Genomic DNA, 24,191 nt, shown 5'->3' with positions numbered 1-24,191 from the left:
AATATATTCCCCTCTTCTTTGTCTAAGGGCCAAACAGCCTGTCATGTTCTCCTGAAGGAGTTTAAGCTCCCTCTGTGCTCTCCCCTTGTTCGGTACTTCAAGGAGGCAATGACGGTCTCACAAGTCCCTTTCCTTGTCATCCTAAGGATTACGCTGCATGGTAGAGAGGGGACAGACACCCCCACATGCCAGCTGCTATCAGCTGGTGACCCGCACAAAGTTGCCTAATACCCTCATCTGCCAAAGGGGTGTAAGAGCAACCGCCCTGTAGTTCACGGTCAAGACAAGGACCGATGGACTGATGCACATGAAGGTATGTCACACGTGCTCCTCAAGTCACAAAAGAAACCTGGGTTTGGATTTCACAAAACGGCCACCTTACCAACTAGGAAGGCTGGGTGAAAACAGAGTGTCTGTGTGGGAAGGGGGATGGGAAACGAGAACGGAAACCAGGGACTTTAGGCGGCTGCAGCCTGAGGTAGAAGGGTAGGACGGGTCAGGCGACACAGCCCAGAGAAGCAGCCACAGTCCTGGCTGGAGCACGCGGAGAGGCTTGAAGGGGGCTACTCAGTAAGGCAAACAGGTTTAACATACTGAGCAGACCCCGGGCAGTGCTGATGGGCAGAGGAGCAAAGCAAACGTCACCCCTGCTTCCTCTTGACTCTGTCACCTAAACAACTTGATGTGTACGAACCTCAATTTTCCAATCTGATACGAGGAGTAAGAAAGCCAGTTTCAGAGGATCCGAGAGACAAGAAACACCAAGGCGTCCACTGCGGAGTCTGGAGCAGACTGGTGCTCAGTTCGCACGAGTCTCTGGAACACACACACTCCGTTCCCATGGGATGTCCTTGAAAGTGACACGGTCCCTCAGTCTCTATTTAACCCCCCGGCTGCTGGCTCCCTGAATGCAAGGCCTGTTTGTCCACCTCTGCCTGCGGAGGGCCAGGCTTGGCCAGTGTGCACTGACTGTCAATGGAATCCGCCTCGCATCTTCTGTCGCCCCCACCGACTGCTGCAGATTCTATTCCAGCTCTCGTCCTCCTCCATTCCCATTCCTGATGATTACTGGGAGTGGCTATTAAGCAGAGACAGTGTATCTGAAACTCAGATTTCAAGCCACAAAAGCTCTGTTGACTCTTTGTCTCCTTTGACACGGGTCCTTGTGGCTTCTTGGTTTCTACAAGTCTCAGAAAGAAAAGAAAAATTCTTCCCAGACAAAAGTGCGCCATTACCCAGGAAAGGGGCACAGTACAGACCAAATTCAGGGACTCAGTCTGGAAAAGGTAGACAGGTAGGCCCATGCACGAATCCCCGCCCTGTTCTACATCCTTCCATTTCTTGTTCTGTCACCTGTAACATTGTTTCTCCCTGTGAGGAGGGAGAGGATATGGAAATGGAAAATGACAATAAGAAAACAGATACTCTTGCTAATGCTCAGGGCCGAAAGGGTCACGCACCCACGAGAAGGTCTAGCTGTCTTCTCTCGTGTTCATCACGTTCAATGTTTCCAGCTCTCTTTTGCTATAAAATGGGGTTGACAATCAACTTGAACTGGATTTTGGTATGTGTGGGGAATTCCTGACGGACCACTGATGGCAGGAAATGGCAAAGCAGTGCAAACAGGAGTCCTCAACAAGTGTTGCCTGAATGTGGCTTCTCTGCAGACGACTGACTTAAGACCTGTGGACGGTAACTGGCCTCGTATTCTTCCTCTCTATGAGATGCATTACTAAGACTTGACTCACACTTCACACCATCCTCATGGTGTCCCTCTGAGGAGTGTCTCTATTGACCTGGGAACAGGGAGGGTAGAGGGAAGCAGATCCTACCTGTAGGGACCACATGGGATCTTTAGCAGAGGGATTCTGCCAAGGGTGGCTGAAGAGCAACTGGGTTTGTAGCCCAGTGGGATTTTGCCCCAAGGGGTAATTTAATGCCCTTAGGGGTGGGCACCATATGGATCTCTGTCCTGGTTCCCAGCAGACACCTTCTGTGGTGGCTCGCTCTTGCTTTTCTGTGTGTCCTACATCATTCCTTCCCAGAACCAGACCTGGTCCTCCTCTCATGATTCTCAAGGGACTATCGGCCATGCCCAATCTGCCAGAAGCATGGCATGTGATCACGCTGACCAATGAGTCATTCCTGGCCATCCCTGAGAACACAGTTGGGCTCAGGTGTGGGCATGTGTCCTAAGAACAATCAACAGAGTCCTTTAGCTGAGGCCTCGAGAGAAAGAGGGTCTCTTTGTCCACCCTGGGATCATGAGTGCCAGTCATGGTTAAATCACTTGCTTTGATTTCTTCATAGCATGTTTGACCACCTGGAATACAATTGTTGGACCATTTGTTTTCTTGTTTGGTATCTATATTCTGCACTAGCGTATAAGCTCATGGAGAGCAGGGTCTATGCAGTCTCACTTGCTACCGTATAGCCAGTGCTCAAAGCAGTGCCTGGTCTATAGCACACGTGCAACACGTATTTGTTGAAGAACTGAGCTCTGCGTACTCATCGGCTGGGGGACTGCTAAAGTCACCGTGTGGAACAGCATAAGAGAGAAAAGGAGAGCAAGAGCTGCTAGGTCGTTTGAGCACCCATATTTCATGGTGTCAATGCAGAGGGCAGAATGTGGAACTGTCACATTTTGAGATGCACTGGGGTTTAAATGTGCCTGCGTAAGTGGTCCACCAATCATTAATATCAATTGCTAGTACATTTAATAATACTTAATAATATCAATATTTAATCAAAATATCCCTCATGAAAATGGATAAATGGCTTAAAAGGAGGCCTGCATGAGAGACCAAAGTATGAAATAAATATACATGAGTCTACATGGATATAAATAAATTATTTAATGGATAAATATAAATGGGGGAGAGAGGCAGAGATCCTTACAGAAGAGCCCTAATATGTAGATTCGAACCCCTTATGGGGAAGTAGAACTTAATCTCCCCATTTCCAGTGTGGGGGTAGGTGTAGGGACTCACTTCTGAAAAATGAAGCATGAAAGGGAAAAATAATCACTGTACAGTACAGAAACCTGAAAACGCTCTCCTAACCAAGTAAGACAGAGCCCCTAGTGATGTTGTGTGTGAAAATTAGGTCCTTCCTGATATGATGTGATGCCCTTAGGGAGTGGGGACCCTTGACCTCTATGATATTCTCTCCAAACACCCACAACCTGAGTCTCATCATGAGAAAAATACATTGGATACACGAAGTTTGAGGGATATTTTGTAAAATACCTGACCAGACCAGCTCAAAACTACCAAGGTCAGTCATGAAAAGCATGGGGAAAACTAAGACAGTGTCAGAGGCTAGAGGAGATCAAGGAAACTGAACATTAATGGAAACACCAGCAAATTGCACCTAAAGCCTTCAGTTCAGTGAGGAGCAACCCACCAATGTGGGTTGATCAGTTTTGACAGTTCACCATCATCACGTAAGATGTTAACATTAGGGGAAATGGATGGCGGGGGATATGAGCCTCTCAGCACTACTTTTACAACCTTTTTTTTTTTTTTTTTTTAAAGTCCTTCCAAACAAAAGTGTGGATTAAAAACAAAAAAGAGGGCGACTGGGTGGCTCAGTCGGTTAAGCGTCCAACTTCGGCTCAGGTCACGATCTCATGGTTTGCAGGATGGAGCCCCACATCGGGCTCTGTGCTGACAGTGAGGAGCCTTGAGATTCTTTCTCTCCCTCTCTTTCTGCCCCCTCTCCTTACACACACACTCTCTCTCTTACTCAAAAATAAATAAAAATAGGTAAAACAAAATAAAATGCAGTCCTACAAAGCATCAACTGATCAAGAACACCAGTAAGACAAGCTCAGCAAGAGAAACAGCCAAGCTGATGCTTCTGTTTCCAATATGAGCGCCTCCTTAGCTACATTCCCAAGTACAGAAATGTCTACCTCATTAGATCTGACAAGAAGCTGCAGAAAAAAAAAGAAATTTAATTCAAGTATGGATTTACAACAACTATTGTTAAGGAAGAGCTTCACCCCAAGTGTGTATAATGCCTCAAGATACTATTTAATGTTAGTACAAAGATGCATGATTAGCAAGACATTTAAAAACAAAGCATCCAGGATATGAATTCAAGCCTCCATAATTTTTTGATGATGTTTAAAGTCTTGTGAAAGTCACTCTAGCACTTTACAACATTCCACTAACCCCCATCAAAAGAATTTAGCAATCCCTTTGGGGATTTCATATGTAAAAATGAAAGATAATAAAATCCAATAAGAGAAACACTTGTTTTTCCTGCCTTGGCAAAAACTGGCTGAAAAAATACACAAGATAATATAGTAACAAATGAAGTAAATTCCTTTGTCAGCAAATGTTGTGGGGAGAGTCACAAAAAACAAATGCTGAAGGCCTGAAGATACTAGTTTGAGAACAAATTACATGGCAGATTTGCTACCGAGTTAAATCAACACACAGAGGATCCCGGTGTGTGTCAGCTCATGCTATTTGCAAGATTCTGTTCTGATAACGAAATACCCGAAGGCCAATTTTTCAGTGAGCACTAAACGAAAGAGGCCCAAGACAAGTTATCATCTGAACAGCAAATTCCTACTTTCATGATGACAGTGGTTTTACAGAAAGTTCATGTGTGAAAAGGATAGCTGCTTTAATTGAAATAGCCCAAGATTCCAAGTAAGGTTACAAAGTGATACTGAGTTCTTTCACAGCATTATTGAAGGAAAATCTGCAACAAAGCCCTTGAAGCCAGCTGCGCATTGGATATCACTGATTTGGTTACTTTTATAAAGGTGAGACTGAAAATATCATGGAATTTTTGCAACACTTGGGAATGATACTAGGAATGACAATGGGAATCTTTTGTAAAATACAGAGCCTATGGCAAAGGCCTTATAATAAAAGGCATAAAGGTGATTTATGCATTTGTTTTTATGGAAAAAAAAAACAGTTATCTTTTGTGCACTATCTCGTACTTTTGAAAAAAATATATACCTTTCATCTGACCCTTCAATGTCAAGGTAATGAACAGAGCAGTAACTACGTTTAGAAAGAACCTGAGATATAGATAGGGCTTGTAGAAATAAATGTTTGAAATTGTTGCTATTGTTATGGGGATTTTGAGGTTAAAAAAAAAGGGGGCACCTGGGTGGCTCAGTCTGTTAAGCATCTGACTTCAGCTCAGGTCATGATCTCACTGTTCATTCATGGGTTCGAGCTCTGTGCTGACTGCCAGCTCAGAGCCTGGAGCCTGTTTCAGATTCTGTGTTTCCCTCTCTCTCTGACCCTCCTCTGTTCTCTCTCTCTCTCTCTCTCTCAAAAATAAATAAAAACATTAAAATTTTTTTTAAAAACTGTGGTACCTATCAAAACCCTCATTTCTTTCTTTTTCACTGATAGTTTATTGTCAAGTTGGTTTCCATAGAACATCCAGTGCCCATCCCAACAAGTGCCCTCCTTCATGCCCATCACCCTTTTTCTCCTTTCCTCCACCCCCATCAAGCCTCAGTTTGTTCTCAGTATTTAAGAGTCTCTTATGGTTTGTCTCCCTCCCTCTCCTTAACTATTTTTCCCCTTCCTCTCCCCCATGGTCCTCTGTTAAGTTTCTCCTGTTCCACATATGAGTGAAAACCTATGTCAAGACCCTCATATGTCAAAACCCTACATACTTAGAAACTTCAGCGGTTTGGTATCCACAACCACCCAATATTGCTTAATTGGTGCTTCCCTCTCAAAATCTTTTTCATACCAGAGCCCAGATTATTTAGGGAAGTGTTTCTTACGATGGGGTTAAGGAGCCAGTCCCACAAGGTATTCTATGATCAAAGGGATCTGTTCTGTGTGTGAATGAAGAAATGCTGAGGGTCAATCAACCCCATTAGGGTTCCTTGCTGCACGACTTCATGACGTGCTATTTTGTATATACGGTACCCAGAACTCCCCCTCTGCACCCCTCCCAGCTCCCCTCTGTTTAAAGCAATACCATTAACAGTTCTTAGAACTGTTTGTACACTTGCTCCAAAAGGTGCTACCACAAGGCGGACCTTCCTGAGGTGTCACCTTGCTCCGAGGAATGTTGTTGACGTTTCCAGAAATAATTGCATCTGAACTTCATCAGCTATGTATAACAAAGCCAATGATGGATAACTTAACCACTAACACCCAAAGGAGTTAAATTCTGAAAATCACATCATGCACAAAGAATGGGTGAGTGCTGAAAGAAGACAAAAGACCAAAAGCCTAAATTCTCCAAAGTCCCTACACGGAGTATGCCATTCTCTGGCACACCGTTAGGACACAAGACGAAATGATGGACACCAGGGCTTCATCTTGGGGGACTGCCCCTTCCCCTCCTCAGGTCTCTACTTCCAGTCTGTGAAATGAGGGCAATGGGAGAGATTGTTTACATCCCCACCAGCTGACTGAAAACCACTCTAAGAGAGAGCGAGAACATTCCTAATTATTAATTATTGATAAGAAGGATACGAGGCTTACTACCATCTCCCAGCCCGGTACCAACTGCTTTATATATCACCTCTTGTCATCTTTACATCTTCTCTGCAAAGTGGTGATTGCTTCCCTACTTTCTCACATGAGGACACCCGGGGAAGGGAGGTCAAGGAACCCAACAGCTCTCCAGCCTGGCTCCCAGTGGGTACATGAGCAACTCCACAGTATTAGCCCGAGTGACAGTGCCCAACGCCAGACTACTTGAACAGGGGCCAGCCGCCTCATCCTGGGACTTGTCAAGCATACTAGCCACAGTGGAGCCCAGAGACAATAAAGCACTTGAGGCCCTTGGCCTGGAGCCATGCGATGAAATTAAAAAGGCCCTGGCCTGAAGTAACGAGAGGTCTGGTTGGGAGGTGGTAATTGTAGATTTTAGATCTTCTCCCCCAAAGCGACTGTTTTTTCTTCCTGATCCATCCTGATCTTCCAAAATCAACCTTCCCGTTCATCATTCTTATTACCCTCGCTCTGGTTTCCCTAGCCTCATTTTTCACTGTAGTCTGCTCAGCGAGGGCACGCTCCATGTGCTAATGCACGGTGGCCCCTCATCTTCCTCAGAGGATGTGAAAACTGACAACCTCTCTGAGTATTATAAAATGTTTTAAAACTTGAGTTATGTGCTACTCCTTTTATGCAAATAGTACAGATTGCTGCTAGGCACACACACAATGTCTCCATATGGATGGCACGTTTTTCTCTTGGTTTTTCTCTTCTTTAGGATTTTTCTTTTTAGTGTACTCAGCTCCCAATGCATGAATGGATAGCAGTCAAAAATCCAGCCTCTGACTCTGTTGCTTAGAATCCAAATGTTCTTTCAAGGAGGCAATGTTATATTGAGAGTCTCTGTTCTAGGGTCAGCCCTCAAACAGCCATTTAATACAAAGAAGGCTCACACAGAATAATCCTACAGAAGCAATATCTCATGTAAAATGCTTTTCTGAGAAACTGTATTAAGGTGGGGTCTCAGCCCTGTATCGGAGGAAAGAGCTCTGGAGTTAGAGTCAGGCCAACATGAGTTCAAACCTCGGCTCTGCCGTATTTTGCTGTGTGATTCTGGGCAAGCAAGTGACTTAATCCATATGATCCTTAATTTTCTGATGTATAAAACAGACTGATAGTCACCCTGTGGGATTTTTGTAAAGATTAGGTGATGCCACACCTGGCACACCATTCCCACCCCATCCATCTAAAAACCCCATGTCGTCCTTTGAGGTCCTGGTCAAGCTTGCTTCCACTGAGAAGCATTTCCTGTCAATCCCAGAAGGGGACCAGAGCATTCTGGGCAGATGTTCTTGTACTGTTCCTAACTTGCATGGGGGTCACTGCTCCTTCCCATTCTCTAGGAACATAGGCAGGGGAGAAAAAAATGGTTACCAAAGGATTGGGGAGAAGAGCCGCAAGGGTGTTTGGGGGCTGAGGAATGATCTGAGGGCAGAAGACGAGAAAGGAAGAGACTTGGTATCAAGCCTGAGCTCGGACGTCCAACAGAATCCCTCAAGACACAGACTGCATCACGCTCTCCCCTGAGACGGGCCTCCTCCGGCTCTCCTGGGCTCCCTTTACTTCCTTCCATTGCAGCACTTAGCAGGCTGTTCTGGAATTCTCTGTTTGCATAATGGCTGCTTCTCACTAGACTGACCCTCCTCAGGGCAGGAGCTGTGGCTTACTCCACCCTGTGCCTCCAGGAACATTTACAGACCCAAGGACTGGACCCTCTGCTTGCTACTTCCTGACCATCACCCACTGTTTGTGGCCAGGGCTTCCTTCTCTAAGTGCCTACGGAAGACTCAAAGACTAGAACGCAGTTTCATAACTACTCTCCCAATCTACCTTCTCCAAGCCAATACATAGCCCTTTTGCTCATCTCCTAAGATCCTGTGCTCTGGGTGAAAAATAACTAGATGCTTCGTTGGGTCCTTCTCTTTTTATTTAAGACTCAGCCAGGAAAGGCTGAGTCATCCAGTTTGGGGGCTGAAAGATAAAAATGAAGGTCTCTGAAACACCAAGACTGAAGTAAAGTCAAGTGCGTTTCTATGGAGCACTCAAGGGGCCTGTTATCACAGGGCCAAACATCATGGCCTCCATTTTATCAAGAATATAACTGAGATGGGGAGAAGGTATGTGGTTTATACAAGTCCTTCATCTGGTAAGAGATCGAACAGGCATTAGAGGATAAGGGATTGCTTGGCTCCAAAAGCCTGTATGCTTTTCCCCGCTCCTCAGTGAAACCACTTTCCCCCTTAGTTGTTTCAAGCTCTTCTTAGCATAAATTTGACACCCTGGGCAGGATGGATGCCTAAGGCTGGTAAGCTCCTGTCTGGTAGGATGTGGGAGCACGTCTGCTCCTATAGAGTGAGCTTTATGCTTACCAAGAGTGACCTGTGTGTTACCAAATGTGTTTTACTGCCCCTTATATTTATAATGTAACTGGAAATGTATTCAAATTTCTCTGAATTAGGAGAATGCGAAAAGAGAGTTGCTATTTCCATGAAAGGCAAGCCTAAGCTTTGGAATGACTTGATAAAAAAAAAAAAAAAGTCCCTTAAAAAATGGCTGTCAGATTAGGTGTGGGTGAGAGACTAGAAGAATGGGAAAATGCAAAAATCCAGGACTGTCCTTCACCTGCTTTGTAAGAGTCCTTAAGTTCTTGCTCAACCTTCAGGGAAAGGAATCGGAGAACCACAGATGATGGATAATCAGAAGTGTCTACACACAGTCAGCAGATGAAAAAACCTGGCCTTTGTTGAAAAGACAAGCAAATCGAGGTTAGCCTATTTTTAGGTACTCGCCTGAACTGACATTTTTTTTTTTTTTTAAATGTTTTATTTATTTCTAGGAGAGAGAGAGAGACAGAGACAGCATGAGCAGGGGAGGGTCAGAGAGAGAGGGAGTCACAGACTGAAACAGGCTCCAGGCTCTGAGCTGGCAGTCAGCACAGAGCCCGACGCGGGGCTCGAACCCACGAACCGCGAGATCATGACCTAAGCGAAAGTCGGACGCTTAACCGACTAAGCCACCCAGGTGCCCCTGAACTGACATTTTCAATCAGCTGAGTCAGCACAGGAGCCCTGGGTGACCCACAGGTGGGCTTCTCAGGTTGGCTACCCTTTGGAGTGTGAGCTGAGGGAGAGCAGTTCAGGGGACATCTGGATACTTCCCAGAGGGGAACATGGTACCCAGCAAACAGGACGTCCTTCATTCCTGTTGAACATGATGGATGAAAGAAAGGATGGGAGGAAGAAGGAGAGAGAATGAGAATAAGAAAGAAAATGATGAAGATGCACCTTTACTTGGAATCTGAGGCCTAGGTTGGCCTGAAGGGACCTACAGAAGACACACTGTGTTATCAAACCAAGCCCTCGGGCTCCATAGCAATGTCCAGCCTCGACATCACCCAAAGGGTAGAGCTTGGGCTGCCAGACTCTCTCCTTCATCCCTTAACCTTCTCCCCGCTTTTATGGATTGGCTGTATTTTAGGGTTCTGTGTAAGATTTTGGTGGAAAAGAGATTAGTGGGTAAAATGACTTCCAGGTTCTTTTTTATGGTTTATCTAAAAAGATAGGAGTTAACCTGATTTGACTCTGTCTTCCTGCTTTTGCTATTTGATACAAAGTCCTCTACTTGTACGTAGAATAGGCTGCCAAAAAGAGTTAGTTCACAAATTATTTTGTTTGGTAGGTTCAAAGTGACAATAATTAAGCAACCAGTGAGCAATGTCAAAGTGGCATAGCCACCTGCTACATTAACATCTGACATTAAATCATTCTGGTCTTTCCTGAAATAAAGCCAAGTTGGCCATAATGTATTATCTGTCTGTCTGTCTATCATCTCTCTCTCTCTCTCTCTCTCTCTATGTGACCAATGGCTTTGTCTGTTTTGTTTACATAGCATCACCATAGCCTGTGACAGTGTCTGGCATATAGTAACTACTCAGTAAATGCACAAACACATTGGTATATTGGTGAGGGACACATGTGACACTTTCACTTGGACACCTAACTAGCTTTGTTGGCATTTATAAAATGTCTAAGTTGAAGGTTCCTAGAGTAAATCTCCTCTATCTATGGGTGCCTTTCCTTGTCCTTTTTGTGGCTGCCAATTTAGAAGCTCTCAGATAACCACGTCAAATATACTGGCCTATGAATACCTGCCTGGTTTCTGTAATGAAACTCATACCAATCCTGCTAAAAACAATCAATTGCACAAGACACCTGCCAAGGTTCCCCCATCCCTGAGTTTTTTTTTATTGTGGTAAAATGTACATACTATTTATAATTTAAACCATCTTCAAGGGTATAGCTCAATGCTGCTAAGTGTATTCATGTTGTTATGCCAACATCACCACCGTCCATTTTGAGGACTCTTTCAATGTCTCCTATGGAAATCTGTACTCATTAATTCCATGTTTTCCCTTCAACCCAGCCAATGATAATCATTCTGTTCCACTTCTGTTCTCTGTGAATTTGACTACTGCAAGTATCCTATGTAAATAAGATCATCAATAGTTCTCCCTTTTTGTCTGGCTTATTCCTAGCATTTTTTCAAGGTTTTTTTTCAAGGTTCATCCATGTTGTAGCATGTGTCTGAATTTCCTTCCTTTTGAAGTGCTGCCAAGGTTTTTAGCTGCACTGGTTTTTGTAGAACTTGTGTTTTTACTTCGAATATGAAAATAGGACTTGAGAGTTTAAAAGTCTCCTGTGCCCTTGCCTGGTCAAGTGCCAAGGTGTTTTTCCAATTTTGTTGTATCCGTGGACACTTCTAGCAACAGGATTGGAGACTTCCTGCAGATCACCTGAGACCTGATAATACCGCTTGTCTAACTCAGTGGGGATGAAATTATATGTGGTCTTAGTTTTCTAGGATTTAATCGTTTCAAGTGTTTATTGGCCATTTTCTTCATAAATTGGTGAAATGACTATATCTTTTACACATTTTTCTTATTAATTAGTGAGAGTTATCTGTGTATTTCGTTTACTAGTCCACTGTCAGTTATATGTGTTGAAAATGTTTTCTTTTCTCCTTTTGATGCTACTTTGATGGGAATTATTAATTTCAATATGGTTGAATTCATTGATCTTTTCATTTATGATATATGCTTTTGCTGTCTTGAATACATTCTTCCCAATTCTGAGGTCATAGTTCCCTAAATTTTTTAAATTAAAGTTTAATTTGGTCCCTTTTAGGTCTCTAATCCATTAGAATTAATTTGTGCATGGTGTGAGACAGAGATCAATTTTCACTTTTCCAGATGGATTATCAAGGTGCCTCAACACTATTTGTGGACAATTACATACTTTCTCCAATGGCCAGCAAGCCATCTCTTTATAAATCACATTTCCATATGTGTGGGCTTTCTGTTCTTTTTTATTAATTAATTAGGATACCCCTAACCAAATGCTCAGCAAAATTTTGCTGTAGGTTTTCAGTGGAAACTATTTATAAGAGTTTTTCTCATAAATGAATATTTAATTTCATCAAATAACTGTCTTGCATCTATTTACATGATTATGTGGTATTTCTCCTTTAATCTATTAACATGCTGAATGATACTTGTAGATTTTTCAATGTTAAGTCATTCTTGTCTTTCCTGAAATAAAGCCAAGTTGGCCATGATGTATTATCTATTTTCTACATGGCTGAATTCAGTTTGCTAATATTTTGCTTAAGGTTTATGCATCTAAATATTCATGAGTGTAACAGGCCTACAGTCTTCCTTTCTTGTGCTCTCCTTGTCTGATTTTGGTATCGAGGATATCGTGGCCTTATTTAAGTGGGTTAAAAAGTATTCCTTTTATCTATTCTCTGGAAATTTACTTAAAATGGGAATTATCTTTTGATTTAAAAAAATTGGTATAACTTAATCTCTATTCATCATCTAGGGATGCTGTTTACTTCTTAAGAGGGTTTAATGGCTAGAAGATAATCCAGAATTTATATTTTTTCCTTAAGTCAGTTTTGGTAAATTCTACATATGTAGGATTTTGTTCACTTCATGTATATATAGGCCACTGTATGAAATGTATACAAGTCTAGAGTTCCTATATCTTCTTGGTGAACTTTAATTTTTAAGTTGTGACCATATCTACACCTACCAATGCTCCATCTGATGCCAAGATGGTTATCTTGGTATTCTTTCTCCATCGTCAACTGTTCAGGTTGGTACATGTTAGGTATGTCTTTTATAAACAGCATATGTTGTACACCATTTCCTGTTGTGTCTGACAATTGGTCTTGCATTCCCAAATTTAGGTTGCTTATTTACTTACTGATATATTTGTACTTCTTTCTATTATCTGATTTCTTGCTTTCTATTCCCCCCACTTTCTCTATGTTGTCATTTTTTTTTAAATGATAGAGATTTTTGGTTGTTCATTTTGGTTTTTCCTATTCCATTTACCAACCTACCCATCATAGGTTTGTAAGTAACGCACATTTGCCCCCCATTCTTTCAGAGATTCGGCTTGAAAGGTTAACACACACAGCTACTTAGCAGCTAAAATTATTATCTCATTCCCTTCCCCAACCAAACTCTGATTCCAGAACACCTGAATTCTCATCACTTCCCTCCTGACTTAAGTGATGTCACTGTCTGATATTTTAGGTATAACCTTTATAAGACTACAGTTACACAATATTATTACTACTCCTCCTATACCTAATATTTAGAAATTTTTGATAGAAATTCCTACATATTTCTAATTTGTTCAGCATTCCTTCTTGGATCTGGAATCATATACCTTATTCCTGAAATAAATCCTTTAGAAGTTTTTTTCACAGAGGTATGTTTGTGGAAAATTCTCTTTGCTTTTGCTCATCTGAATATTCATTTTGCCAGGTACACATATTGTTATTGTAACCTCGCACACTGAAGGTATTACTTCCACTCCTCCGGCTTGCACTGCTGCTGATAGGGACTCTCCTCCCACCCATAATGTCTTCATAGAGAATCTTTTTTTTTTCCTCTCTCTGGTTATTTAAAAAAATCACATTTGGTTGCTGCAATTTTACTACCATAGGTCTAAGTACAGCTTTCTCTTCATTTAAACTGCTGGCATCTATGGTTACTTTTAAGAGTTCTGGAAAATTCCCGTTCACTATAAAGATGCCTCACTTCCAATTTTCTCTATTATCTCCTCCTGACATTCTAACTAGACATATCTGGATATCTTAATTTCTCTCTCAGTTTTTCTTTTTCCCTGTGTGCTCGGTTTTGGAAGATTTCTTCAGCTCTCTCTTCCAGTTTACTAATTCTCTCTTTACCTGGGTCTAATTTACTGCTTAACACATTCCTTTACTTTATAAACTCAATAATTCTATTTTTCACTTCCAAAAGTACTGTTTGATCCAAACAGATCTGTTCGCATTCAAGAATCTCTTGTTACTCCATCCTATTAATTCTCTTTTATTACTTACACGTAATGACAATTCTTCTGTTTTATACCTGATGAGTCTACTACCTGAAGTTTTTGAGATTAGTCCATAATCCCTGCCCTTCCTCATGGTAACTGGCTTCCCTATGTGTTTGGCGATTACTGAATGAGAACTCATTTTTCTTAAAACAGCACCTAAAGAATTCTTTGAAGTATTTCTTGTTTTTGAGAGGATTCTTCTAGATTAGATTTCTGCTTATTTATGCCAGGTGCCTGGCACATTTTCCATTTTTTTCTATTTCTACCCACACATATAATTTTAGCCCCTTAATTAATATGAGCACAAGTTTGAAATGAGAGATTCCCGTGGGAAACATTTCTCTCTTATTTTACCTAAAGACTAGGATAAAACATCTAACAATCCCTATCATCTTCTTTTATGGATATTTTTAAACTTGTTATCCATTGAGAATATCACTTTTCCTGGATCTTGACTTCAGCAAGGATCTTTCAATTGTCTTTCTTGGGGGTTGAGACCCAAATTCCAACCGCAGGCTTTCAACAGAATGGTTATACATCAGTTTGCTTGACTTTGATTCAGGCCTAATGTCCCAGTGTAACTAATAATAGCATTCCTTTGTTTAACTTATAAGGTTACCTACATTTAAGCCAGGCCTCCAGCTATCAAGGATCAGCAGGTACCCAGCAAATGTCAGAACTAGCTGTTTTTTGCTTATCCTTTTGGATCCATATTTTATCATGTTTCTGGCCTTTGCTTACTTCATTTACTTATGGACGGATCTATTAAGCTTTCAAATCATTAAAAAAAATATTTATCCAGTATTTCTTGGTATTCTTACAGGGCTGGTTTTATTTTCTTTCTCTTTTAAACTTCTAGTTCATGACACTCTTAGAAATATTCCTGAGTAGTTCATATATATTTTTTTGTGTCTATGAAACACATGATATGGTGAAAAAACTGTATAAAAGTTGGTTGAAAGAATCAATGATGGAGGTACTTCTGTTTTAAATACTTTCTAAGATTTTGCAATGAACTTCAAGAGCAGTAAAAACACAAAAACCAGTTCTTTCTTCTTGACTATGTGATTTCACTCCTGAAAAGGAGTGAACTTTCGACTGTTCATTACAACACAGTTTATATTTGTGAAAATTTGAAAACAACTAAAATAACAGGAATGGCTCAGCAACAGAAGAGAACAAAATTCTATGTGCATGACGATTATCAATGAGATACATATAACACATACCTGTGGACAAGGGCCAGAAGATACTTGGAAAAGATTTATTTTTTTAGGAAAGCCAGGTTTGGGTTCCTTTTCCCCTTTAAAAACTTGAGGGGCGCCTGGGTGGCCAGTCACTTAAGCATCCAACTTTGGCCCAGGTCATGATCTCATGGTTCATGAGTTCGAGCCCTGTGTCTGGCTCTGTGCTGACAGCTCAGAGCCTGGGGCCTGCTTTGGATTCTGTGTCTCCCCTTCTCTCTGCCCCTCCCCTGGTCATGTTCTATCTCTCTCTCTCAAAAATAAATAAATGTTAAAAAAAAAAAAGTAAAAACTTGAAACTATTGTTACTGCAGTGTAATAATGTGGGCAATGGCTATACATTTTAAATGGCATGAACTGTCTATGGTTACAGGAGTCTACTTCCAGCCAGAGAGGTAAACACCTGCTGTCAGGCAGGCCTGGGTTCAAGTTCTTGTTCAGTCACTTACCAGATGAGGTTGGTTCTTCCCTTCCCCCTCTGCAGGTAGGAAATTCTGACATACCCTTCAGCTCAGCTCAGCCATATGAGTACTTGGGCCAACAGGATATCAGCAGCAAGGACTCAAGCTTTCCTTGCAAACACTAAGACTTCCTCTCCCACGTCTGCTTTGCTATGACAAGCCAGACTGGCTTGCTCATGGGACACGGCAGACACTGGAGGAGGGCCAGGTCATCCCAGCCACCAGCCACCAGATCCAACACTGATCACAGACATTGGTTAAGCCAGAGAAAATCAGACAATCATCCCGGCAGTCTGCAGACTCCTCAACTAAATAAAAGCTTGTTGATTTAAACCACTTTAGACTAGCCTGTTCTGCAGCATTAACTATGGCACCAGGTAACTCATATACCCCATTTCTTCATCGTGTGGGGGGGACACACAAGGGATCCCCATACAGGCCACCAAATGTGGGGTCTCCCAATTAGATGGGGGGGCACCAAATGTGGGACAACTCAATTAGGTGGAAGCTGGCTGTGTGGACAGTGAAAAGAATTCACCCAAGGCAGGACAAAGGAGACAGAAGTTTACTGAAGACACTGCAAAGGAGTGCTGGCAAGACTGCAAAGCAGAGACCATATTCTCCATGGCGGTCGTGGGGGGCTGTAGTTAAAGGGGGAAGATGAGGTATGGGGAGTATGGGATTGTCCTTTCCTGGTAACTGTGTCCGGATGTCAGTATCCCATTGGTCAGCTGGGACTTAGGGATATTTTGAGGTGAGTCGCCTGATGGGCCTGTTTGTATTTGGCCAGGGGGTTTTGGGGTCACTGCGGGCCCTTCTACCTCACTTGGGTTTCCATTGTTCAAGTTGGTCACCGAAAGCACCCTCTGGATTCCTCTTTCTATGTCCAGGTCCTACCACTATGTCCAGTACCCAGAGACCAATGCTGAAAGCCTTTCTGTCACTGTCACTGCTGCCTGAGGTAGAATGAGACATTTGTGCTGCTGTCCTTGCCCCCCATTCTTCCCCCCACAGCACCTGGCATGCATTTTTATATTCATTTCCTCACATGTGTCTCTCCTCTAGCCATGAATGACTTGAAAGTAGAATGTAAGTTACCCCCATCCATATCTATGGCACCTGGCACAGAGTAGTCCCTCAATAAATGTTTTTGTTGGAATTAAATGACTGGATTTGGGGAGCTGACAGGAACCAAAACCGCCAGCAGCAGGTGGCAAGAAGAATAACCATGTAAGCTGGTTCCTACGCTTTCCAGAAAGCCCAAACAAGAGAAAAAGAGAAAACAAAGGAGAAAAGCACATTCTTCCTGTTCTTCTGCATCCTTATCTCTCTCGCCACACTGCACACAGAGCTCAGAGCCATTCATCCCCCCAAAAAGCACCCCCTCCGGCTTCTGTCTGCTGCCACCACAGGACACCCCCTCCACCCCCGGGCGTGTGCCCGTATCCAGTGCAACCTGTCCCTCCTCTACCTTTAGATCAGACACGTCCCTGTAGCACTGCTCGGAGCGGGTATGGTCCGAAAGCTGCACGTTCCAGAAGCAGGGGAGCTGATACACGAGGAAGGGGTTCTGTTTGATGACAGCGTTGAAAATATCCTGGGAGATAAAAGCCAGACACAGACCAGTCAGGTGCGTTTCACGTAGGAGGCCAGCTCACAGGGCGCAGCACCCGCAGTGTCAAGGCCTCTCTTGAGGCTCCTGCTCTAAGCGCGGGCTGGCTCGTGCTGCAGGGCGTTCCTCCGGCCTCTCTTAGCAGCTCTAGAACCGAGCAGCGGTGTTTGGATGGGGATGGGGGTGGGGGGAACGCCCCACGTGGGTGGGAAGGCCATGGGCTCTGCCGGCCATGAGGCGCCATCCGGCGCGTGGACATGGGAGCAGACACAGCAGGTCTTTCGTACCCGAGTCAGCATACATTAAGTGAAGTCACTTCTCTGCCCCCTTCCCACCTCGTCCAGGAGCCCTGTGTCCTCCATCCCAGGCCTCCTGGAGAGGAACCTGCATGGTAACAAGTTGCTCCGCCCATTCAGGGGCTGAGACAAATTACAGACCCTGTTTCAGCAGCTCGTCCTGGGGCTTTTGGCGGACTCGGTGATGGATGCGCCTTGGATTCCTGCACGCCATGGTGCCCAAGAACACACTCCCCACCTCCCATTCCGACTCTGACTTTTCTAGGGAGTTTTCCTTCTTTTGGGCTTTTCTCCAAGCTCTTGTTGCACCAGGCCACACTTATTAACTAGCTGCTGACAGGTGGTGCCGGGGGGTGAATTATGTGCCTTTGCAGAAGGAGATGGCTGGATAAACTATCCTCATCGGACATGGATATGCAACCGCTAGCTTGTGGGGACATGCTTGAGTCATTGTGACCTGACATAAAATATGATGATGAAGGACAATTTTCCCCTCAGGTTTAAAATAGCTACCTGGGTAATTTTTAACTCATTCATTATACCAGATCCCATGTTTGAAAAAGGAAATTAGTTTCTGGCTGCTTGGGAAATACTGAATAATAACAATGCTAAAAAAAAAAAGTAAAGTCACTCTACAGAGTTTCTTGTTTCCTCTGTTTTAGAAAACTTTACAGAAACTCAGTGACTCAGACAGTTAAACACTGGGCAAAAACATGGGACTGCACTTGCTTTTGGACGAAGAGTAAAGGATAAAATGCAGAGAACCCAGAGAAGTTTTCTCTCCATTTCAACATGGCCGTCTATACTACAGGGAACTCAAAGTCTAGATGTGTGAGCCTGGTAGAGTCAAGGTCAAAGGCTCGGCAAAGGCTCGGCACCTGCATTTCCTAGCAAAAAACTACAGAGGGGATTTTTATGAATTCACGTTAATGGTTTGGTGAGGTTCTTAGACTTTTCCAGACCGCCTGGATTAGAAGTTGGTTATTCAAGGGGCGCCTGGGTGGCTTAGTCGGTTAAGCGTCCGACTTTCGCTTAGGTCATGATCTTGCGGTTTGTGGGTTCGAGCCCCGCGTCGGGCTCTGTGCTGACTGCCAGCTCAGAGCCTGGAGCCTGTTTCAGAGTGTGTGACCCCCTGTCTATCCGCCCCCCCCCCCCACGCTGTCTCTCTCTCTCTCCTAGAAATAAATAAAAAATATTAAAAAAAAAAAAAAAGAAGTTGGTTATTCAAGACAAGCTGTTTGTCTCTTCTTTTTAAATGCATTTCCCTTGAGGCTTGGGTCACAGTGTGGGATCTAAGTGAAAGGCTGTGCTTTTAATGATACCATATGGGGTGATGGGCATGGAGGAGGGCAATTGTGGGGATGAGCACTGGGTGTTATATGGAAACCAACTTGACAATAAACTATTTAAGAAAAAAAGAAAAGAAAATAGTTTTACATAGTTCATAATAAAATGGCTATAAATTTAAAAATAAAATAAAGATAAGATAAAATAAATTAAATTAAATAAATTAAATAAAATCAAATTAGACCCTATGTGCCAAAAAAGCAAATGAAATCTTATCTGGGAAATATACCGTGGTTCTATGCACCCCACACCAAAATGATGACAGCGACCTCTCTTAATGCCTCACATTATCACCTCTTTATCAGCCTCCTTTAATAAGCTACAAGCTCTCTGAGGCCCAGGACGACATCCTTTATTTAACTCTCCAATCCTATTTCTGAACATCGTCCTTGGCGTATGCAGCATGCAGTGAAGGTCTGCTGGAGGAACAAATGAATGAGCAACGGGGAACAAACTAACAAGTTCAGCTGCTGTCTGAGACTCTGGCAAGCACAAGGTGGATCTATGTTAGTGTACAGTCACACAACAGGCGGAGAAACAACTCAGACCCATCTACTTTCAAGCTTCTTGGAGAAACAGCACAAGGGTGCTCAGGAACAACTGTGCCTTCTACCCTGGCCCCTCACCTGGTCCGCTAAGGACGTGGACAGCATGCCCATCAGCTCCCTCTCTGCGGTCAGCCGCCACATCTGCTCCCATTTCATCTTCCGTAGTTTGTCCAGAAGCAGCAGGATCACCCCTGGGCGACAACATAGGATGGAGGAGGGAAAAAGAAACAGTCAGAGAGCCAGACACACCTGTCCACATCTTGGAGACTAACGTACCTGGGTTCAATTCCAGGCTCTGCCAGTAACTCAGGATGAGACTTCGAACATTCTCTCTGAAACATCTTCATTGTATGGAGAACATTACAATAGCATCAAAGGCTGTGGCCGACACTAAGAGAGACGGGCAGAAGAACCTCACACTTTCTGGAGAGGGGATGGAGACAGTGGCATGATGTGAATGTACTTAATGCTTCTGAACTGCACACTTAAAGCCAATTAAAATAGTGCATTTATGGTATGCAGATTCTGCCACGCTAATTTTAAAAAGAACCTCGTACTGCACCTGATCACGTACTGCACTCCCAAGAAGCATTTGGTTCTTCCCTGTGTTTTTTTCCCCAGAGACAGGACAACCTTCCTAGGTTTAGCTGATGGAAGGACTTTTCTAAAATCTAACATTTATCTTTACAGACACAAAGCAGCTCCCCTTTGACTTTATTCTAGGCAAGTCTGGCCGAATTGCTTTCAATTTATTGACAAGCCACAGGAACTTGCTTCAGTGTTCCTGATTTCCGAAGTCTTCTCTGGTCCCTACGACCAACACAGGTGCAATCTATGAAGGTGGTGCTGACGCTTGGTCTTTAAGATGTGCTTCATTTTTCGTTTGTTAGTTTTTATGGGGAGGGACCTGGGTCACTGGGGGATTGTGTAGTGAGACAAACTGCCATTGTACACACTTCTTTTATTTTTTTTTAAGTGTTAAAACAACTACATTTATTACTCAGGCAAAAATTAACTAGTAAAAGCCTAAAAAGAAAAGCACATTGGGGGGCGCCTGGGTGGCTTAGTCGGTTAAGCGTCCGACTTTCGCTTAGGTCATGATCTCGTGGTTCGTGGGTTCGAGCCCCGCATCGGGCTCTGTGCTGACTGCCAGCTCAGAGCCTGGAGCCTGTTTCAGCCTGTGACTCCCTCTCTCTCTGACCCTCCCCTGCTCACGCTGTCTCTCTCTCTCTCCTAAAAATAAATAAAACATTAAAAAAAAATTAAAAAAAAAAAAGAAAAGAAAAGCACATTGGTTTTGCTGAATGACTCAGAAACAGCTGTCTACTTACCGGGTTGGTTATGGTTAGAGCATATCAAAAATGCACAGAGCGCATGGGGAGCCAAGAGAATTTCCCTGCAGGCCACTGCAGTTAATTTGGTGGATGGAACTGTAGCACCCATGGGCCCCCAAATCAATCCTGCTCAGGATGCTTAGCTCAGCAGAATCGTCAGTGGAGAAAACTCCAGGCAGTTGACAAATGATCTGAGCTGATACCTAGTACATACATTTCTAAGAGTTTGGGAAAGAACCTGATTCCCCAAATCACACATAAATGTCAACTCTGAGAAATTTTTAAAAACCTATTCCAGTGGCATGTATTTGCAGAAAAAAAGTAAAGTCACCATTTAGTCAAAGGTGTTTGGTCAGGTAAAGACAAAATAAAAAATATATATAACAGTAGCGGTAATAATGGCGTAATACAGATCTGAACTTGTTAAGCCAAAAGGTCAAATTACATCCTTTGCACATCTCTTTTGTGGTTTGCTTGGTTTTTCCAATATCTTTTCCCTTATTGCTCCCAAGATCACTACAGGTTAGATATGGTCATCCTTATTTTTTTAGGCAGGGAAACTGAGGACCTAAGCCAGATACTGGAACAATTCAAGGTACCAGAGAAGCGACAGCAGGCCCAAACTCAGATCTGCCTGGCTCCAAAGCCATTGCTCCTTCGTCTACACCACACAGACCAGAGCCTCAGCACTGGAGCCCAGTGATTGGGGCCAAGACTTTTCCCCTTTTATGACTTTTGGTTTCTATGTGTGTAGAACGAGAAAAATGCTACTTGCCCTGTATGACTCAGAAAGCTGTTATATCCATTCATAGTAGGCTGGTAAATGTTTAGCCACAAGCTCCCGGGAGGAAAAAAAAATGTGATTTCTAGCATTTGTTGATTCCTATGGTGTAAATACTCCCATCGTGGCTGATTTCAAGCTACCAAAGTGATCTCACTGAATACCTCGTTGGGAAGACATGCACTGATCCTCGCCAGTCGGTGCAGGCTAGCTCTAGCATACTGCGGAAACTGTGCCATAGAAGCAATTTCAGAAATAGTAAAATTCACCATAAGCATATTATTTGCTCCTTTTGGAGAGAAAGAAAAGAAAAATTTACGAAGTTACAAACCAAGAGAATATAGTGATAGTCAGGAAAATAGATCCCAAACACATAAAAAGAATTTCATTAAATCTTACTGCAGAAACTAATTCTAATTAGGTTGGATAGATGCTCTAATATACAGAAAAAATGGGAAGGGAGGGGAAGCTATAAACAATGATAGAAGATATTAATGCCCATTTTGAAGCCTCTAGAGATGTCATGGGAGATCTATCTGTCTCAGGGGACTGACCTGAGACCTAAAGCTTTGTAATGGGTATTAAGACTTGGCAAGTCCTCTGTGGCCAATGTGATTCTGCCTCGTTTGCCAGACTAGGTGAAAAGACGCAAGTGTCCAGACCAGAAGACTAAATGCAGAAGTGTGGGATTATTCTCCTACTTAGTCTTTTATGTGATGTTAATTTTTAAAAGCATGAACTATTTCAAACCACCAGAAAAGTCTAGAAACTAATATGACAAATACCTACCACCCCAATTTAATAAATGCTAATATATTGCCACATTTGCTGTGAATAATAAAACATTACGGATAAATCAAAAGCCCCTTCATCTCACTCTGGCTCTCCCTTTCCCAAGGGTAACCACTATCCTGAGGTGGTGGGGTTTCATTTCCATGCATGCTTTTACAGTTTTATTCTCTGTGCATATATTAACTAGCAATACATAGTGCTTTTAGAGTATTTCATAGTTGTCTACCTTCAATTCTCATTTACCTTTTCACCCAGTGTTACATCTTTAAAACTTAATATTACGTCTTTAATCTAAACTATGTTAAGATCTTAATGTCTAGTCTATTCACTGCAATCACTTCACTCATTGTAAAAATATACCACAAGTTATTTATGCATTTCCTGACTGAATGACATTCTGGCTGCTTCCTTTGTTTCTCCTATGATAAACAATGCTGCAATAAACATCCTAATCTCAAGTTGTTGGGCACATGGCTGAGAGTCTAGCTGGGGTCCAGCCTCCAAAACTGTACAAGGATCACTGTGTTGATGGTGCCATGTGCCCTGAAATATCTTGAACTATTCCTTCTCCTTTCTTGTGTTTGGACCATTGCAGCGGCTCACAGATGCTACATTTAAAACAGCTTTTGCATCTCTTCCTTTACTCACTCATTCAGTAGTTATATATTGAGCATCTATTTTGTGCAAACGACTGAAATAGACTTGTGCATGGTTTTCTTCCCTACCTTTCCCAATTTCATGGTTTTTATTCAAAATATTAATTCAACATACAGTTACTGGATGGAGAACGTTTAGTCTCGGCCATGCCCATCTGTGGAAGACACATAAAGCATCATGATTCAAGATGAGGACTGCGAACACTGAGAATGTGCACTGTTCATTACGGGGGCCCAGGAGGGGGCCCTCGGTCAGCCTGGGATAGGAGCAAGCCAGCCAGACATGAGGAGGACATCAAAGAAACACAGACAAAGGCAATGGATGGTGGAAACAGAGTGCTTTGGGGCAAATGTCAGGACGTGAGCAGGGAATGGATCAGGAAGGGCTCGTATCTGTGCAAAAGAGGTGCTTTCCAACCATTTTCCATGTCATTTCTTACACAGAACATGAGATCCTTACAACCTGCTTAGGGCTGGAAAAGCTGACCCAGGGGTCTGGCTGCTCCAGGCCCCACTCAGGGGCCTCAATGGCTAAAGAAATCACCATTTTGACACATCTATTGCCCACATGTGCCACACTGGCTGGAAAGTCCTGCTGAGGGTACCTGGGAGCTAGTGAAAGATTCTGAACAAGGGAGTGACCACAACTGAGTCTGTTTCAGAAAAGCCAACCTGAAATGTTGCTTTATCAGGTCACTTCACAGGCTCAAAGGTCTCTAGTAGCTCAGGAAGCCTAACAGCTGTAACTCCTTAGGCAGGCACACCCGGCCCATCTTGCCACAATTTACTTTTTTCCTTCCATCAGACCATTCCTTCCAGCAAAGCTGGCACAGTGGCACTTTGCCACTTAACTATTTCTCTCTTTGCAAACTTGAAAAGCCAATATGTGGTTTGGTTTTCTCATCAGAATTCCAGAATGTTTACTAAATATACTACTGTCCGTTTCCTGATTCGATCAGAATGCAAAACAAACAAACAAAACTCATGAATGAACATGTCATAAAGCTTATGAACTTCACTGTCAGCTTTTGCATTCAGGAATGTCTACATGTATCCACTTCTGACTCCACCACATCCTTAGAAAGGAGACAGGCTAGTCATATCGCTTCTGGATAGATGTGGGAAGTGAGGTGCTAAGAAGTGACTTTCCAATAGGGTCTTTATCTTAGAACATTAGAACTAATGAAGCCGGTGTATCCCTGTGCCAGCAAGGT

The 24,191-nt window shown here is 43.0% G+C and overlaps 1 protein-coding gene across 2 annotated transcripts in view; it reads right to left on the bottom strand.

Moving 5' to 3' along the window:
* LARGE1 (LARGE xylosyl- and glucuronyltransferase 1) overlaps positions 1-24,191 on the bottom strand; it is a 539,462-nt gene that overhangs the window by 68,347 nt on the left and 446,924 nt on the right. For both annotated transcript variants that reach the window (XM_039230459.1, XM_039230458.1), the window contains 2 exons: positions 19,493-19,605; positions 17,083-17,208 (listed from right to left, as the gene is read on the bottom strand). In XM_039230459.1, coding sequence (XP_039086390.1) covers positions 17,083-17,208; positions 19,493-19,605 — 239 coding nt within the window. The remainder of the gene's footprint in view (positions 1-17,082; positions 17,209-19,492; positions 19,606-24,191) is intronic.

Source organism: Hyaena hyaena, unplaced genomic scaffold (assembly GCF_003009895.1).
Source record: "Hyaena hyaena isolate Hyena2069 unplaced genomic scaffold, ASM300989v1 scaffold_46, whole genome shotgun sequence".
NCBI classification, from domain to species: Eukaryota; Metazoa; Chordata; class Mammalia; order Carnivora; family Hyaenidae; genus Hyaena; species Hyaena hyaena.
Note: the sequence above shows the minus strand (reverse complement) of the source record. Positions and strands in the feature narration are given on the sequence as shown.